Source organism: Acomys russatus, chromosome 8 (genome assembly GCF_903995435.1).
Source record: "Acomys russatus chromosome 8, mAcoRus1.1, whole genome shotgun sequence".
Classification (NCBI taxonomy): domain Eukaryota; kingdom Metazoa; phylum Chordata; class Mammalia; order Rodentia; family Muridae; genus Acomys; species Acomys russatus.
This window is the reverse complement of record NC_067144.1, coordinates 60900329-60920128: the sequence shown is the minus strand read 5'-3', so window position 1 is coordinate 60920128 and position 19800 is coordinate 60900329. Positions and strand designations below refer to the sequence as shown.

At 35.9% G+C, this 19800-nt stretch overlaps 1 protein-coding gene across 2 annotated transcripts in view; it reads right to left on the bottom strand.

Annotated features, from left to right (window-relative positions):
• Positions 1-19800, bottom strand: part of Ncam2 (neural cell adhesion molecule 2) — a 412037-nt gene that overhangs the window by 151528 nt on the left and 240709 nt on the right. For both annotated transcript variants that reach the window (XM_051150158.1, XM_051150159.1), the window contains exons 5-7: positions 18790-18927; positions 3526-3643; positions 401-561 (exon numbers count right to left, since the gene is read on the bottom strand). In XM_051150158.1, coding sequence (XP_051006115.1) covers positions 401-561; positions 3526-3643; positions 18790-18927 — 417 coding nt within the window. The remainder of the gene's footprint in view (positions 1-400; positions 562-3525; positions 3644-18789; positions 18928-19800) is intronic.

Below are 19800 nucleotides of genomic sequence, written 5' to 3'. Positions count from 1 at the left end.
TAGAAGGTGGCTAGAAATGTGTGAATTCTCATCCAGGACACAAGTTTCCCCTCTAGATGGTATATTTTCCTTCTCCAAGCATGAGATTCCTTGGAAAAACATTTCATTTTTTTTGAGGTCCATTATTTCAATAGTCTCCTTTTAAAGCGATGCTGCATTCTTCCATTTATTGTTATTCTCAAAGCATTTGCTGAATGGCACTTTTTATGCTCAATACATACATGTAATTCTTAAGACTTTTGTAATAAATTGTATTATTTACTTCATGTTGTTGAAATGAAGAAACAGCTTGTATCTATGGAAAGTTTGTACCTTGCATCCAATAGCAGCATAGGGGTTGGCTTTGTCTCCTTCCCTCTGCAACGGTACAGCATTATAACCGCAGTACTGTGATACTTACCAAAGACTTGAAGGAAGGCCTGCTTTTCATCCTCTCCTGCCTTATTTGTGGCTTTGCAGACATAAGAGCCCCCATCTTTATTGATTATGTTCCTGACAGTGAGCTCTGTATTACTGCCCTTTAAAACATACTTCTCATTTTCTTCAATGAGTTTGCCATTCCTAAAAAAGTAAAATACGTTGATTTTTACTATCCAATTTTATAAATGGGACCCTACAGTCACCTGAATTAGATACAAACATACAATGTTTATGGCTATGGTAAGTGATTGCTATAGTTCAATCGAAATTACATTTTATTAGTCAAGCAACCTTAAGACAAACACATAAGAACAATGATTGAAATTTACTTTGACTGTGGAGATGTGAATGGCTTTTATCTGAGGTTGAAATTGTAATATACTGAAGGAATTTAAACATATGAATTCAACTAGCAGTTTAATACAGAAGATTTCAAAAACTTATTTGTAAACAGAAAATCAGATGTCTAAATATGTATAGAAATCACTACTGCAAAATAGAAATATGATACATATTCCTATACTAATGTTTCAAATGCATGGAATAGGAATATTTACTAAAATGTGCTGAAATGGTGAATTGAAAAAATGTTATTAAAACCTCCTCTAATTTGCAGTTATTTAATGTAATTAGTAAATAATATCAGAAATTACACTTAAGCATACCCACAAACATGTAAAAAAAAACAATGCAGTTACAAATAACCGTTACCAAAATTAATACTTAATGAAAATTTATATAAAAATTAATAGAAGTCTGAAGTAAAGGAAAAGCTCAATATAATTTTCTAGAATCAACAATTAAGATACTGGGTACAGATCAAACAAGATTATAAGAGAAAGGTAAAAAGCTATAATGACAGAATTGTTATTTAGAGAAAAAGGAGACTAAATGCAAAGTAAACAGAAAGAAAATAACAAGACTAAAAACAATATTGAGTGAAATCTAAATATAAAAGACAGATTAATGCACCTAAACAGTTCATTATGCTTACTATTTGTATATACCTCTGTCTAAAAAGACAAGATAAAGAAGGAAAAGAACAAGAAAACAGTTGTGAAGTTATCAAGACAGAAAAGGAAGATCACTCAGCGGCCACACTTGAAGGCAGCTAGTCAGAGGGAGAAAACAGGAGGGAAGGAGGACAGAGAGGGTGGTTGCAGGACCAAGAGAGATACACCTAGAAGGCAGAGAGAGACACATACACAAGGGCAGAGAGAGATGAGGGGACCCTTCTATGCACAGGACACACCTGGAACACATGTGGCACCTAGTAGTGCCAGGTGATGACACAAGCAGTTGGTAGGATTCTGAAAGATGACCAGTAAGATCACCTGTTTACTAAGAACTACAGCAATACAGAAATTAAGTACATAACAAGACAATGATTTTTACATTTCTGTAAAAACATGTCATTAAGGCTGGAAAAGAAAAAATTGACGTGAATAGCTCTTCATCTCAACAAAAGAAGTACATCTATGGTGCAACCTTCAGTCATGATAAAAGGTGAAAATTTTGATTTAGCTAATCTAAAACAGAAACAACCAGGGTTACTTTTAATTGTACCACAAAATTAGTACATGGAGAGACACTTCCTTGTTGAAAGGGTTAATCTTGATTCAAAACTTAAATCACCAAGAAAAAAAACCTTTAGTTCTGTGAAGGTGTTTCTAGATTAGGAATGTTAAGGTGGTAGCTTGATTAGTTCTTATACCACCATTCTAGGGCTGGAACTCTAAACTGAATAAGCAGGACAAAGGTGGCTGGGCAGGAAGACCCAGAATTCCTGCTACCTACAGCTGATGCAACAGAACCAGTGGTTTTGTGTTTCTATGCCTTCCCTTAGCGAAAGGTAACCTCAAACTGTGACCCAGATGACAGCCCTTTCTCTTAATTTACCTTTGTCAGGTGTTCTGTCACCAAGCAGAGTAACATAAGTAACATATTGACTCATTCTGTGAGCCAGTGGTCTCCTGACATTTAACAGTCAAAAACAAGAGCTGATGACTGAGAATGCAGGAGCTAATAAGTTAGCATCCTAATTCCTGCAGCGCATAAAAAAAAAAAAAAAAAAAAAAAAAAAAAAAGGCATCGAAATCTGAATAGGTGAATTGTAAAAGAATGAGTTGTGTGTCTTCTTCAAAAATCAATAGAATCAACCACATTAATAGGCTAAAAACCATAATCCATATCATATTTATTTTTACTTTAATTTGGCCTTTTTCATGCACTACATTTTGATCCTGTTCTTTCCCTACCTCAGCTCTTTCCTGAACTTTGTGGCCTCTTCATTCACGTCACGTCATGTTACTTCCCTATCTCAAAAGAAAATATTTGCTATATTTGATTGACATAAAATGTGTTATAAAATATGTAGGGAGAAATGTTTACTCTGCATTTGTGCCTTCTTGAGTTTATTCCAACAACAACATACCTGTTTTCTCTCTCTCTGTCTCTCTCTCTGTCTCTCTCTCTCTCTCTCTCTCTCTCTCTCTCTCTCTCACACACACACACACACACACACAGTTAATTACTTTAAGAATACTTTTTATTATTTCTATTATATATGAGATATAATAAAATTATATCATCTTCCTACTCTTTTCCGACTAAAATTTCCCATATTACCCTCCTTTTTAATTGTTATATTATTGAAAATAGATTTTTTCCATTCAATGTGTTCTGTTAGCGTCTCCTCCCTAAACTTTTCCCAGATCTTCCCCACATTTCCTTTCATCAAAATTCATTTCTCTCTTCTTAGGAAAAAAACCCAGGCATCTAAATTAATAATAGTAAAATAAAACAAAGAAACAAGCAAGCTACAATAGGGCAAAACAAGCAGAAGAAAAAAGGAGAGAGAATAAACAACGCTCTTTCAAATTCATGATCTCATTTTTCATCAATTTCTGTTAAGTGCATATGTGTATATATACACACGTATTCCATGTGTATAATGCTACTTGCATGTATATTTTCAGAGATGATCAAGTGGTGTTAGATAATCTTTGTTTTAAGTGAGACAAGGAAATGATTGTTTCTTTGTAAGTAATTATAAGTGCAAACATTACACTGTGAGCCTTATGAATACACGGGGCCTGCACTTACCTGAACCAAGAGATGCTAGGATCTGGAGAGCCCGAGGCCCTGCAGGTTACAGTCATCTCCTCTCCTCTCTCTGCAGTAGCGTTGAAGGACTTCTGGGGCATCATAATTGCAGGTGGCACTGAAGGAGAAAGGACACAGAATAAAGAGATGCAAATAGAATATGAGTCAACAATATTTGTCACTGCCTTTTAGTCCTTTGAATCTTCATAGTTCCATTCTGTTTTCACAGAGAATTAAGGTTAGTGATATGCTTTCTTATACATAATGGGATAATTCACCATGTTATTAGTTTAGTGTTTCTTAATCTGTTAAGCAATAAAATGTGTATTTTAGTGGACCTATATAAAGCATGAAATATGTCTCACACAAAGACGCAGGAGCACCGACTTAATCCATACTGAAATCTACGTTGAGCATAAATGGATTTCCTATTTGGGTTCCTATTGGTCTATGTAATTCCATTGGCCATCAATCACTGCTTCAAGACAGGACTTTCAAATTAGGTGTCAAACCATAATGTTTTTCCTGATTAACTACACTTAATTTCTTCAAACAACTATAAAACATTTTATGAAGAGAAACTGCTTCAGCTATACAGTATGAAAATAGATTTTCATGAACAATTCAATTTTAAAATTAAGCTTCCTCAATTTCCAACTAATTACATTGCAAAATTGGACACGCTGCACATTTTGGTCGTGTTGAAACTGTGGCTAAAATGCAACGTTTGCACTAAACAAGGCACTGGCTTCCACAGCAATGCCTCAATGTCAAAGTAAAGCCCAAGCTGGCACTCAGTGCCCACCCTGTGCCACCGAGTGATATGATAACACGTCTAAAATAAATAGGTAACAGATTAACTCATTTTTATATGTTGAACAAAATAGACAGACAATTAGAAGTTTGAGTACAGTTGCATATCTTTGAGTAATGTTCAGATCTGCGTCGATGAGTCTTTGTCCCATTTATAATGAGGGAAATAGCTGATATACCTATTGGTAAGTAAGCACACACATACACATTTTCATCTTCAGGAGCACGGGTATAGGAGCATGCTTGATATTAAGTAGTATCCTAATAATTACTAGTATCTTCAAAGATTCACATTTATAGATATTGTCTCTTAACTTTATGAACATATTAATTTTTTATCTCATTTCCTTTCTGTTGTATTATAGTCACAATAGTGTTTTTACCATATAACCCACTATTTGAACTTCGTGTCTGGTGAATTAGCATTAAATGAGGAATGCTACAATTTTCCTGTGCATTTTAATTTTTTATATTGCAACATAATTACAATATTCTCTTCCTTTTGTTTTCTATTTCCCCCCCATATTGCTCTCCCCACTCTCCTTCAAGTCCATGGCCACTTTTTTCATTAATTTTTATTGTATGCATATACATACATACATACATACATACATACATACATACATACATACATTTTCCTAAGTATAACCTGGTCAGTTCATATGTTACTTGTATGCATGTGTTCAGGGCTGTTTGCACTGGAAAAAAAAAACTAGTTTGCCTTTCTTCTTGCTTTTCAATTCTCTGTCCAGGGTATTGTGCTTTTGTCTTAGAATTGCATTTAGAATTACTGTATTTTTGTTTCTTAGTTTTTCTTTTTCCTTTCTTTCTTTTTTTTTTTTTCTCTTGGTTTTTCAAGACAGGGTTTCTCTATGTTATCTTGGCTGTCCTGGACTCACTTTGTAGACCAGGCTGGCCTCGAGCTCACAGAAATCTGCGTGCCTCAGCCTCCCATGCTGGGATTTCAGGCACACACTACCATGCAGAGCTCTTGCTTTTTTTTTTTTTAACCAGCTGGTAACTCGTTTATGTGAGTTCATGAATGCAGCAGTCCTGCCATGCCCAGAAAGTATTATTTTGTAGTGACTTTTCCTAATATGTGACTCTTAACAAATTTCCACCCTCCTCCCATGGTATTGCTATGCCTTGTGGGTAAAAGTTTAAAATGGAGATGTCTCATTTAGGATAGACTATTCAACTGACACCTATTTTATGGAGTTCAGTCCCTTTTGGTCCTATATTTACCACCATCCTCTGCATAAAGAAACTAGACTGATGAGGGCTGAGGATGGCAGCATTTTGTAGGCATGATTGTTTTATCATTTGCTCTTCATAAATTCATCTGAAGGAATGATTAAATTACACTCAGTATTGTTACAGAAAACAAACTTAACAGAAAGCCCTCTATGATATTTTTTTATATAGAAACACTTGGGAGCTAAAAGAGAATATTCTAGCTCTCTTTCTCATGCTATTAACATATTGAAGGTGTTTAATATTTGTCATAATTTTATTTTCAATAAAATTTCCTGGATAGAGAAATATTAATGCCTTTGTTTTTACTTAAGATTGAGAAAAGATTCTTTTTTGTGTTACAGGGTAAACCACCAAAAATACAGTTTTACTGACAATGTAATACCATGTTGAGAAAACCAGTGACTAGGCTGCTCAGACCAATGGGATACCGTACTAAGGCGTAACCACATCAGTTCTGTTCTTTGTTCTTTTAATTGATTTACTTCCCACTCCGCTTCCTCTTTGGTACTATACTATACATTCACATCTCTCAGCTCCATCAATACAGTTGTGGGCCTTTTTAAAAGTAACATTTACTTATTTGTGTAGGCTTGCTAATGCATTCATGGAGTCAGTGTGGAGGTCCATAGGAAACACAAGGGAGTCAGTTGGCTTCTTCACCTATTTCTGTCTGAAAGAGCAATCTTATGCCACCAGGATTGGTGGGAAGAACATTTATCCACTGAGCTGTGTCTCTTGTCTATCCTTATTGATTTTGACACTTGAATCCATTTCTATTTTTTCTTTATGAATATTGTCAACATAAAACATTATTTTTTAAAAAATGTATTTAAACATTTATTTAAAATATTTCATTTGGAGCTAAAATATAAATTCTGAGTACGTTTTTCAATAAAACAAATGCAAAACATCTATAAGAGCTTATTTCCTGTTTCTTTAAGGTATAAATTTTTACCAATTCCATTGCCCTCCAAGGTCATAAAACTCTTTTGAACATCATTGGTATGACTTAAAGTTAAATATAGGCAACTATATGGGTGCTAGGGATTGTACATAAGTCCGGTGAAAGAGCAGCTGGAGTTCTGGACCAATAAACTTTCACTCCAGTCCCATTATTTTCTTGTTTTTACATTTTACATCGTGTGACAATTTTAGAAGGTTTCATAATGTTTCCTAATCTGTTATTACAAGATTGTATGGGCCAGGTTGATAGTGAACACATATGTGTTACAACATTGTTCTATGACAAAATTATGTCTTATCATCAAGTCTTCTCATGAATTTAATAGCGCAATGATACTCCCATTATATATAATATTGAAAACAGATAATGTGAGATTACTCAGAAACCACATATTCATATTACTCAAAGAGGATATTGAAATTCCTTTTTAAGCTCATGATTACAAGAAATCCTCTTTTGATAAGTAAGCAAGCACCTGGTATCATGATTTACATATTTTGAATTTTTTATAATTAATCACATATAATAACATGTAAGATGTGATGTCAGCACAGAGTAACCTGTAAATTAAGTTAATTTATTAATATAAACTTTCACAGTAATTTAAATAAAGTGATTACATTCCAATAGTCATATCAGGTCTCTTTGAAGTCATATCTACATTCATTTTTAACTCATTTAATTTTTCTGTTCTCTTTCCTATGAATTTGAATGCTGTAATATAAACTTAAATTTTATCTCAATTTTAATTAATATTAGTTATGGTTGCTTGTCATAAAATATCATTATCAGAAATGATCAAGATAAACTGCTATTTTATAGGAACTTTTTTATACCTCAAAAGACATACAGAATTTAAACAGTCAATTTATCAAATGGCAGGCATACACAAAACAATGTTAAAATTTCATTTGAAGTCAAGTTCATTGTTTAAATTGATTTAAATATACATAGTGAGTTATTTCTGATAAATATTTCTGAGGTTTGAACAATCATCAGTGTCTGCAAAATCAGTATTTTATTTCTGTTTTGTTTAAAGCCTATTCCTATATCCTCAAGTTTGGAAAATGGTAACAAACATGGGCTACAAACTACATATTAACCTTTATCCTAGCAATATCATGAGGCAGTGATAGAGCCAGGCTCACATAGTTAGCAAGGAATTTCAAAGCAAAGTTTACTAAGGAAAACCATTAAGATCTAACATCATCAGAAAATAAGATGTTGCATTGTGAAGATGCAATGGTTCTATTTTGCTATTGGAATATATGCTTAAAATGGAGCATAATCTCTAATATCAGATCACAGTCAAATCTGTGGGAATATTGAGTATATAAATTAATAATTTCACGTAACTCAGACCCGCAGAGACACACGAGGTATATAATCAGTTATAAATGGATGCTAGTCCAACATATATGTCCTCTGAGAGAATCCATCTGGGTGGGGGGCGGCATTAGGACAGATTCTGGGACTTGCTGCAGGACTCCAGGTGGAGTTCTGAGATTGGTATGGAAGAATGGGAGCATGAAAGGACCAAGAGGGTTCAGGAGACCCATAATAAGACAATCATGGCCAGCAAATCTTGACCCAAGGCAGGATCTGCACAAACTGTTTCACCAACCAAGGACAATGCATGCAGTGAACCTAGACTTCTGTTCAGATATACAGAGGAACAGCTCATTCTCCACAATTGTGCGAGAGTGGGAACTGAGTCTGACATGAACTCTGGTGTTCCCAATTTGATTACTTCTACTTGGTGGGGAAGCAGGTAGGTACACAGAGGAAGGGGAAGCAGGCTATCCGGGTTAGACCTATAGGCTGTGGTCAGATGGTGAGGTAGGAGATCCTCTTCAGTCAGAGGTCTAGAGGAGGGGAATAGGACTAAAGAGAGAGGGAGAGAGGGAAGGAACTAGAAGACATGAGTGAGGGGATAACAAAAGAAATGTAATCTGTTTTTTATGTTTTCTTTCTTTTTCTTTTTTACATATACATTTACATCATTACACATTCATAGTGATTTGGCTATTTGGATTTGGCAGCCTTGAAGAAAACATCTTTCCTATCTTGGTGCTTCTCAAATTCCCAATGTAAATCAATATCATATCTCATCTCTATCAACTTAAAACATCTATCTAGACCGAAAAATATCTTAACCACTAAAAAACTAAGCTTAGTTGTAAAACTACGCTATCAGGTCTTCAAACATCAGAAACTTGAGAAGAAATAAAATTAATTATCTGAGTAGACAGGAAGTGCAGGTTAGCAGCTTCCAAAGTAAGGACCTGACAGAGACAGTTTGCTACCTGAACAGTCACCCAAAAATCTCTATAACAATGGAACAGCATCTTCTGTCTTTTGGTCCAGTATACCTGACACACATATTTGTGATGTAGGAATGATTGAGGACTTGCTTTCCCTGTCTTGGCAGAGTTTGGCTGTCAACTCTGTCTTAATCGAAGCTTGCTCATTTTTAGGCAGAATTCTGTCTGTGGCAGAAACGAGGACATTTTACCCAGTCGCTGATTTGCTACATTTGAAGCAATCTCCATAATGCTCATCATCTTTTTTGACATAGGCTGGGTGTTGCCACGGGTTAACCTGTTTTATGAATCAATGAACCTTTAATATAGTATAAATGTCTTTAAATGCTGTATTCTGTAGGTCTCTTAGGTTTTTGAAAACATTACATAACTATTTTACCTTATCTATCCATAGAATAATCTATCTGTTGAACCTAGGATGTATATTCTCATGATAAAAATAGACTAGTAATTAACATGACCATGATTTGATCAACTGACAATTAACTTCTATTACGTAACTATCCTAAGCAGTCTACAATAGAACTTTCAAAGTATTGGAAGTAAACCTTGTGTCATAATTGAGTTGTATGGGTACAATACCTCATATTAAAGTAGAAATATATGTAATGTATGTGAAGAACGCTTCTTGTTGGTCACAGAATCCCTGAGACTTATTCTTAGATGTCATTCTTCATATGGCATGAATGAAGATTTGCAGATGTCTTTCTTCTGCTCATACAAAGAGCAGAGAACCAGCCTTAGTTGTTCTCTGCATGACACACACCTCATATATTTATAATATTAGGACTGCATAATGCTTGTGAGAATTTATGTCTTCAGAACAAAACAATCGAACACTGATGCTGGATCAAACCTGACAGGATTCATTCCTCCCAGTATGCTCGACACTGACACCCAGCATCCTTTATGTTCCAGAACCAAGTGCTTCAGTTGCTTTTTCTCCTCAGAGCAGGACAGCTTGGAAGAAAGCTTCTGATAGCATTTGGTTCAGCATTTCAGACTGTCCCACACAAGACTTTAATTAAGCCTGGGATTTCTCAACATTTAGAAACTGGATAACAAATGCTATTCCTAGCTTTTTCAACCAATTTCCCCAAATTTATTTGGACCCCTACAAAGTTATTATTCATCACAAATCAGTTGGAAGAAACCTTAAAAGAACTACACCCTGTATCCCTTAAAGGGGCTTGGCTAGGTTTTTGGTTGCCTTCTTAGGCAACAGAGGCTTATTTTCATTGGGAGTTTGTTACAAGTTTTTCTTGGTCTTATTCAGAGAGAAAATGAGGATGGACTCAGGGATGTCTCTCTTTTTACCTTTATTTTTCTTTCTTAGGTTTGGTGGTAGGGATTGAAAGGAAATAATGGAAATATTGAAATATATAAGGATAGCAGGACAAAAATATTATTGATTCTATCCCTCAACTTAATACCTCAATTGTTACTCACAAGGTTATTTTTAATTCACTGGTATAGAGTTTTGTATATCAATGCAAAATAAGTTTAATTTTCATACGTTGAGATTTTAAGATTTGACAGTGATTCTGGGAAGGCTGTCATTTGAATGTTATCTGTAACAAGGGCCCAGGAATATTTGATGTACAAGAAAATTCCCATAGCAAGCCCTAAAATCATTACCTTCCCTGGGAGTTTTCACCTGTCGTCAACAATCCCATAGCATCGCATGAAGTTCAGTAAGAATTTCACTAAGTTGATTCATTCAGATGTTGGTTGACACTGAAGACAAGGCATTTTCTGTGCAAATTGGGCCCCTGAGAATCTTGCACTGTTTCTACTTGTTACACTTTATCCTTCTCTTTCAAATAAAACTAAAATGGGTATACCCTGTGGAGAATGGGCAGCCACTTCAAGCAGTTAGTCTTCAGAAAAAAAAAAAGGCTAGTAGAATGAGATCTTCTGAAGAGGAAATTATATAATTAATAAGGTAATATAAGAACAGCTTTTTAGAAGTGAAACCACAAACTCAATACTAGAGGACAAATGTCTAGTTGACATAAAACTTGCCAGCACAGTGGATTCCTAGTCAATTTGGCATACATACCAATCTCTATTAGGCCACAACCCTTCCTTTCTTTACTCATACCCAAGATTTCACATTAATATGAACATCACAATATAATATAAAAAACATGGGGGTAGATGGAAAGACCAGGGGGGTCAGAAGCTCCACATGGAGACTACAAAGGCCAGTGCATCTGGACCCAGATGTAGGGTTGGTGAAGATCTTTTCCCAGTCTGTAGGCTGTTGCTTTGTTCTGTTGACAGTGTCTCTTGCCTTACAGAAGCTTCTCAGCCTCATGAGGTCCCATTTATTAATTGTTGGCCTTAAGGCCTGGTTCCCAAAATTTGTGGACAAATGGATTGATCTAGAAATGATCATAATGAGGGAGTTGACCCAGAAGCAGAAAGATTCAAATGGTATATACTCACTTATAACTGGACACTAACCCAACGGGCATGTTTCATGCAAGTCTTCACCTACCAGGAAAGTGGGAAAGATGTGAGGACATCGCATTGGCACTCTAGGTGAAAAAAGTATGGGAGAATGGGGAAATAGAAGGATCCAGAGGGTCTTAGAAACCTACAAGAAGAACATTATGATGGGCAGATCTGGATCCAGGGGTTCTGCTCAAATTATGGCACCAACCACGGACAATACATGCAGTAAACATCGATCCCCTACCCAGATCTAGCCAATGGACAGGCCATTTTCCATAGTTGAGTGGAGAGTGGGGACTGACTTTCACATGAACTCTGGTGCCCCATATTTGACCATGTCCCCTTGATTGGGAGGCACAGTGGCACTCAGAGGGAAGGATAGCAGGCTACCAAGAAGAGATTTGATACCCTATGAGCACATACAGGGGGAAGAGGTCCCCCTCAGTCACAGTCATAGGGGAGGGGAGTAAGGGGAAAGGGAGGAAAAGAGGAGTGGGAGGATACAAGGGATGGGAGAGCAATTGAGATGTAATATGAACGAGTGAATAAATAATAATAATAATGATGATGATGATGATGATGATGATGATGATGATAATAATAATAATAATAATAATAATAATAAAGAGTGAGGGGATAACAATCCAGATACAATGTGAATAAATTATAATAAAAAATAAAAACATTATTCCAAAATTTAAAAGCCCCATATATTTAAAAAATTTAGTCTCTCTAAAATCCAAATTCTTTTAAAATTCAGTTTCTCAATTGTGGGATTGGAAAAAAATCAAATAATAAATTACATACTCTATTACTATAAGAGGGAAGAACCAGAGCAGAGTAACAAGATGAACAAAGTAAGACCAAACTCCAAACGTTTAAATAACTCAATGTCCAATTATATGAGATTCACTAACACTATCTTGGATCATCCAAAGGCTTGAGACACTTCTCCATCACTGCCTTGTGCAGCTCACACAGCTTAGTTCTAGGCTCCAGCTGGCTCCACTCCACAGCTTGCCATGTTCTTCATTGTCATCATACAGTATTTGTATCTCTACAACCATGGAGTCTTCTGAAACTGAGCATCACTCTCACTCATAACATTTCCTAAGTACTATTCATGCTGCCAAGCCTGAAAGTCTATGTATGAACCATTCAATCCAGTGCCTTCAACTGTCACTGAGGCTGCTTTTTTCCTAATGGCCTTTCATAATGTCAAGCTTCAGCTGTCCTCCAGGATCCCATCCTCCCTTCAAAGCCAGTGCCATCTGGGTGACTCTTACACTACCAAGTTTAACTGCCAGCACAAGGTACCACCGTTAGCCACTCTGGAACATGGCTTCTGTGTAGTCTCAGGAAAAACCTCCCAGATTTCTCTTCAATGATGATAGTCTCTTAAGCTCCAGCAGATCAGCATTGAGTATCCCAGAAAAGCAAACATTTCACTTTAATAGTTTTGATGTCTTGTTAAGCACAGCCAAATCTTCATCCTCAACTAATCAGAACCAAAGAGTTTTAAATTAAAATAACAAACCGCCCTGTTAGAAGTTTTATTCAGCCTTCTGAAACTTCGCAAGCCAGGCCTCCATCTTCAATGGCCTGATGAACACCTCATCAAGCATTGAATTTTCATTTTTTTCTCACAAAAGTCCAGAGTCCTTCCATCATCGTCCTTGAAAGAACACGCTCAGGACTGTCCCAGCAACACCACACTATTCTCGTACTAACATTAGTTAGGGCGGCTATTGTTATGATTAAACACCCTAAGGTTTGGGAGGAAAGGGTTTATTTTGTAGATGCTTCCACTTTGTAGTCTATCATTCAATAAAGTCAACAAAGGAGACCAAGCAGGGTAAGAATCTGGAGACAGGAGCATTTGAGTCCATGGAGGGGTGCTGCTTACTAGCATGTTCCCCATGCCTTGCCCAGCTTACCTTCAGTTAGAACCCAGAACAATCAGCACAAGGATGGCTCCACCCACAATATTCTGGCCTGGTCTATCTTACACCAATCACTCACTAATTAAGAAAGCATCTTACTTGGACTTGAATTTAGTACATGATAAAAATGGACCTGTTTGCATTTTTCAACATGTAGACATCCAGTTAGACCTGCACCATTTGTTGAAGATGCTCTCTTTGATCCAATGTATGGTTTTAGCGCCTTTGTGAAAAGTCAAACATCCATAGGCATGTGGGTTTATTTCTGGGTCTTCAGTTCGATTCCATTGATCAGCCAGTCTATTTCATTGTCAATACCATGCAGTTTTTATTACTATTGCTCTGCAGTGTAGCTTGATGTCAGGGATGGAGTTACCTCCAGAAGTTCTTTTATTGTATTGTATATTGTTATTCCATTTTTTCCATATGAAATTTAGAATTTTTCTTTCAAAGCCTGTATAAAATTTTGGTGGTATTTTGATGGAAAATGCACTGAATATGTATATTGCTTTTGATAAGATGACCATTTTTGTTCCGATCCATGAGCTTGGGATATGTTTCCATCTTCTGATATCTTCTTTAACTTCTGTCTTTAGAGACTTTGAATTCATTGTCTTACAGGTCTTTGACTTCTTGGATAGAGTTACACCAATATATTTTATATTATTTGTGGCGAATGTGAAGAGTGTACTTTCCTTAATTTCTTTCTCATCCCATTTGCCATTTGTATGCATGAAGACTTCTTATTTTTTAATTAAACTTGTATCCTGCCTCCAAATAACATCAGATACACTAAAACTATTGGAAAATAGTGGGGAAGAGCCTTAAACTCACTGGCACAGGAGACAACATCCTGAACAGAAGACCAACAGCTCAGGCTCCAATATCAACAATCAACAAATGGGATTTCCGGAAGCTGAAAACCTTCTGAAAGGCCAAGGATACAGCCAATAAAATGAAACAACATTCTACAAATATTGAAAATTTACAACCCAACATTTGATAAAGGGATAATTCCATCTATAATATATAATGTACTCAAAACATAAAGCAACAACAAACACAATAACCCAATTTAAAAATGGGGCTCAGAGCTAAACTGAGAATGCTGCACAGAGGAATCTCGAATGGCTGAGAAACACTTAAAGAAATGTTCAACATCCTTAGTCACCAGAGAAATGCAAATCAAAAGGACTCTGAGATTCCATCTTACACCCTTCAGAATGGCTAGGATAAAAAACTGAAATGACAGCACACACTGGCAAGGATATAGAGAAAGAGGATCACTCCTCCATTGCTAGTGGAGTGCAAACTTGTACAACCACTTTGGAAATCAATCTGGCGCTTTCTTAGAAAGCTGGGAATAGTGCTACCCCAAGACCCATCTATACCACTCCTGGGTATATACTGAAGGACACTCCACAATACAACATGGACACTTTCTCAATTATCGTTATATTTCTTTATTTTTTAAAGATAGAATCTGAAAACAATCTAGATGGCCATCAAATGAAGAATGAATAATAATAAAGTGGTATATTCATACACTGAAGTATGACTCCACTATTAAAAATGAAGAAATCTTGAAATTTGCAGGCAAAAGGAACTAGAAAACATCATCCTGGGTGAGAACCCACACCCAAAAAGAAATACACGTATATACTCACTTATAAGTGGATTTTAGCTATATAATACCAGATAAACTTATTACTCAGACCCAAAGAAGATAAATAACAAGGAGGATCCAAGGGATCTTTTTCATCAATATACATATATCTATAACAATTAATTTAAAATAGCCTTGTGAACATAATTTAGGCCTTAGACAGAAATTCTTAGCCCTTTGGTTTTTTAATATCTACACACCCATCTGTTCACACATCTAACCAACTTTTATCATAAGAAAAATCCATAAAAACAATAGCTAGACAAGAGTTATAATTCTTTTTATAATGCCAGACTTCCAATTTGTTGAAATTAACAGAATTTATGGGGGAAAATAACAAATTAAAAAATAGATTGGTCTTAACAAATGTCTACTTCTTGCTCTTGTAATAAATTATTTTTGGATATACATACTAATATTGAAAGTTGTCTCATAAATCATAAAATTACAAATATATAGTGCTAAATACTGTCATTTCCATTATTTATACTTAGAGTTTTATACAGGCTATAAAGAACATTGTGAAGTTTCATTCATTGTGACAGACAGTACTCTTCCCCATTTTCTTGCCCTACAGAAATAAGTTGATATAGATATAAAGACAAAATCACAGCCCTAGAGTCATTGATGAGAAGTGCAACTACAGCTGGACACTCACTTTTAACAATATTCCCAGCCATTGTTATCTACTGCTGATTGAGGCATTTAAAGAAGAGTAACAAGAAATCACCTTAAATTTCTGTTTATAGATAATTTTCATCCGATCTCAATTGTTCCTATCTCCATCACGCCAAATTTTATTCTGTGGTTAGTGGATCATTTTTGCAAATTCATAAAAGATTTAGAAATTAAGAAACATCATTTTTTAAAATTGTTTATTATTAATTTATTCTTGTTACATCTCAATGGTTATCCCATCCCTTGTGTCCTCCCATTCTTCCCTCCCTCCCCTTTTCCCCTTATTCCCCTCCCCTATGACTGTTCCTGAGGGGGATTACCTCCCCCTGTATATGCTCATAGGGTATCAAGTATCTTCTTGGTAACCTGCTGTCCTTCCTCTGAGTGCCACCAGATCTCCCCCTCCAGGGTACATGGTCAAATGTGAGGCACTAAGACACCAGCCAAGGACAATACAGGCAGTCAACTTTAAACCCCTACCCAAATCTAGCCAATGGTCAGAACAGTCTCCACACTTGAGTGGAGAGTGGGATAAGAAACATCATTTTTATAGGAATAACCTAGTACTGACTTTTACATTTAAGAATATTTTCTGAGCAGTGATGGGGAGCTGGAAATCTGACAAGAGAGCATTATTTTAATTAAGGCAGGAGAAATAACATTATCGCCATTTTTATTGTACTACTATGATTTGTGTCTTTGCATACCATAATTATCGAGTTTCAATTTTTAAAGACTTTATAGAAAAACTTGTTAACTCATTAAATACACTCGTATTGACATACTTCTGAATAATTTTTAGGCAATTCAAGAGTTAAGCATTGCTTGATCCTAAAAGGAATGCAAACACAATGTCTCCCTTTCAATGAATGTACATGCACATTTATGCTGAATTCAACCTAAGATACTTAGATAATAATATTCCCTGATGGGCAGCTCAGGCTTCATATGGTCCATCTGGAAAGAGGTGCAGGGGCTCTCTCTGACATAGAATCTATCACCAAGCTTTTAAATTACTTCCTTCTAGTGGGACTGCCTCACTCAGTCCTGGACATGCTCAGTCCTGAGGAGACTTAATGAGCTGGGGCAAACGGCAGGTGACAGTCCGATTTTCTGAGTAATAGGGGAGGGAAGTGGGGAAGAGAGACATAGGGTGGGAGTGGGAGGTCTCAGAAAAGGGGAGACCCCCTTCTCATCTACTCCAGGTCATCAAGTCACGTCAGGACTGAGTGTGTACCCTTCTGTATCCTAGCAAGGCAGTCCAGCTGGGGAACCAGGGGGGGGCAAGTGATAAAAAAGCTGGCAAACAGAGTCCATGTTAGAGGCAGCCCCTGCTTCTTTTAGTAGAGGATTCAGAGGAAGCCTGAGCTGCCTATTGGCTACATCTATGTAGGGGACCTAGGTCCAGGGCATTCAATGTCTTTAGTTGGTGATTCAGATTCCACAACCCCAGCTAGGCCTTGGTTAGTTGGCTTTGTTGGTCTTATTATAGAGATCCTGTCACCTCAGGGGAACCATAACAGAAACTTTCCTAGGGAAATCTTTCTGAGAAACTCAAGATTTAGAAAACACCAATAAGCAGAAGAGTCCATAGGATTGGAATAGAAAGCTTTTTCTGGCTGAGTGAAAGACCAGCCAAGAGAAAATCTCAACTATCTGGTGACAGTCAGTCAATGCATCACCTTTACAGGACCTGACTGCACCACCCAGTAGAAAAAGAAATCGATGCTGGAATTTTTAAACACTTATTTTGCAGGAAGGATAAGTGGACCATTTCTTTAAAGCTTGAGACTTTGCGACTGTAAATGGAAAACAGGTTTCTTAGCATTGCTCACTCACAGAGGATCAGGTAAGAGAAGGGAAGGGAAGGGCTCTTGGGTGATCCATCAGGCACAGACAAAACAGTGTGATCTATACGACTGTGTTCATGGCTGGAAATAAGACTTCCCTGCATTTACTTTACTGTGGACTCTTGAATAAACAAGAATAAGAAGACAGAATTTAAGATTCTACTTTTAATAAGAAAATCAAGTGAGAATATTTAAATTTTAAATCAACATTATTAAGATGATTACTCATAAATCAATATTTTTCCATCAGTTAGAATACATTACAGTATCAGAACAGATTATAGTAACAGGATAACAGTGTAAAATATAGTAAGTAAAATTATATGTGAATGAACAATAAAAGATTAGCACATTATCCCCTCTATGTTACATATATTTTAATAATGTACTTAACTTAATGTTTTAGTTAATACTACATAGATCTATCTACACACATATAACATGGGTATTCAATAACATAATAACATTCTATATAAAATACCATATACTGCTAACTGTACACTGGTACTTGTAAAGAACTCTTTATGTATTTACTTATGTTGTAAATTCCACCCTCACAACGGTGGAAACCAACTGCAAAGACTTGATGGAATACAATTGTTCAAGTTCTCTTAAATTCTCCAAGGAAGAAGCATAGAGAACAAGTGGATTGATATCTAACAAAATAAATCACCAAACACTCATATATTCATAGGTATCATATCTTATATAAATGTATTCTCATACACATCTAAGGAATTTATTTTAAATAAATAGCCACTTTCAATTAAAAAAATATTTTTCCAAAATTCCATTTTGAGTTCTTTCATCTTCACACCTGACAAAAGGTAATTATACTGAAAAGTGAAAGCATCTAAGACTGGACCTGTAGATTGTCATGCAATGTAGCAAATGCCATTACTGACTGACACAAACTCTGGGGCCCCATATTTGACCACTTCTCCTTGGTGGGGAGGCCTGGTGGCATTCAGAGAAAGGATAGACAGGCTACCACCAAGATTAGACTTAATAGCCTATGATCATATAGTGGGGGAGGAGGTCCCCCTAGGTCACTGACATAGGGGAGGGGAATAAGGTGAAAGCTGGAGGAGGAGAGGAAAGGATGAATAAAAGGAACGAGATAACAATTGAGATGTAATCTGAATAAATTAATTAAATAAGAAAGGAAATGTTGATGGATTCTCATAAGCAGAGATGACATTTACCAGGAATGTAACCATTGCTGATTTTACAGGTTTCTTTCTGTTTTAACAAACACAAACAGTGTTAAAATAAACAACAGAATGTACATAAATAATTTATGGCTTACCGTTAACAATAACAATAATATCTCGGAAGTCAATCTCTCCTCGAGCCTCCACTCTTCCTTCACATCTGTATATACCTTCATCACTTTTATTGATGTTGAGAATCTGCAAATTATTGTTTGCAAGCACAGCAAACCGATCTGAAAAACAAGCAAAAGAGAAGAAATAGCATCAGTAATTTGAGCTGAGTCCAGAGAGCTCTGAATTCCTAAGAATTAAAATACAGCACGTTTCTGACATTATCCAACTTTCTATCAACCAAAATTTCAAATTTGAAAGTAAAATGTAATTTCACGACTTCAAGTTTTCAGCTCTACCTCTGCCTTGTTATATTCCCCCTTAAAATACACTCAAGACTTTATATCCACATAAAATGGTTAGGCTTGTATCTTTTCCTAGGTTCTTTGAATGCAGGAATGATACAGAAGAGAACAATGCAAGAAGTTTAGATATTGCTGACCTGACAATTTTTAAATGCAAACAGTCATTTGGCCATGGAAAACTTTTAGAAAATTTATTGAACATCTCTCCCAAAGAATAATTAAACTGCAAATTTTTTCATACCGAGTAGGCAGCCAAATGACACACTAATGTTCAAACCACATAAAGGATATAAAAATGGTTATGACTTCAATTTATTTAAGTAATTCTTTCTGAAAATTACAAATTAATCTTCTCTAGAAATAATTAGATATAAGCATTAATTTTTATCCTAAGCTTCTATTTTGTCTGTTCACATGTGTGCAAAGGTAGTCTGAAAAGAAGGTATTATTTCATTCTAATTGTCTGCTAAAAGTGATGTATTTTTAAGTTATTTTACTTTATTCATATGTTTTACCTGCTGACATGTATGTATACCATGCACATACTTGCTGGATCCCTGAAAGTCAGTTTACAGATGGGTTTACCATGTCGGGGGCTGGGATTTGAACCTGAGTCTTCTTCAAGACCAGCAAGCACAATTAATCATTGAGCTGAACTAAAAGTGTTATTAAATGATGTGTATAATTATC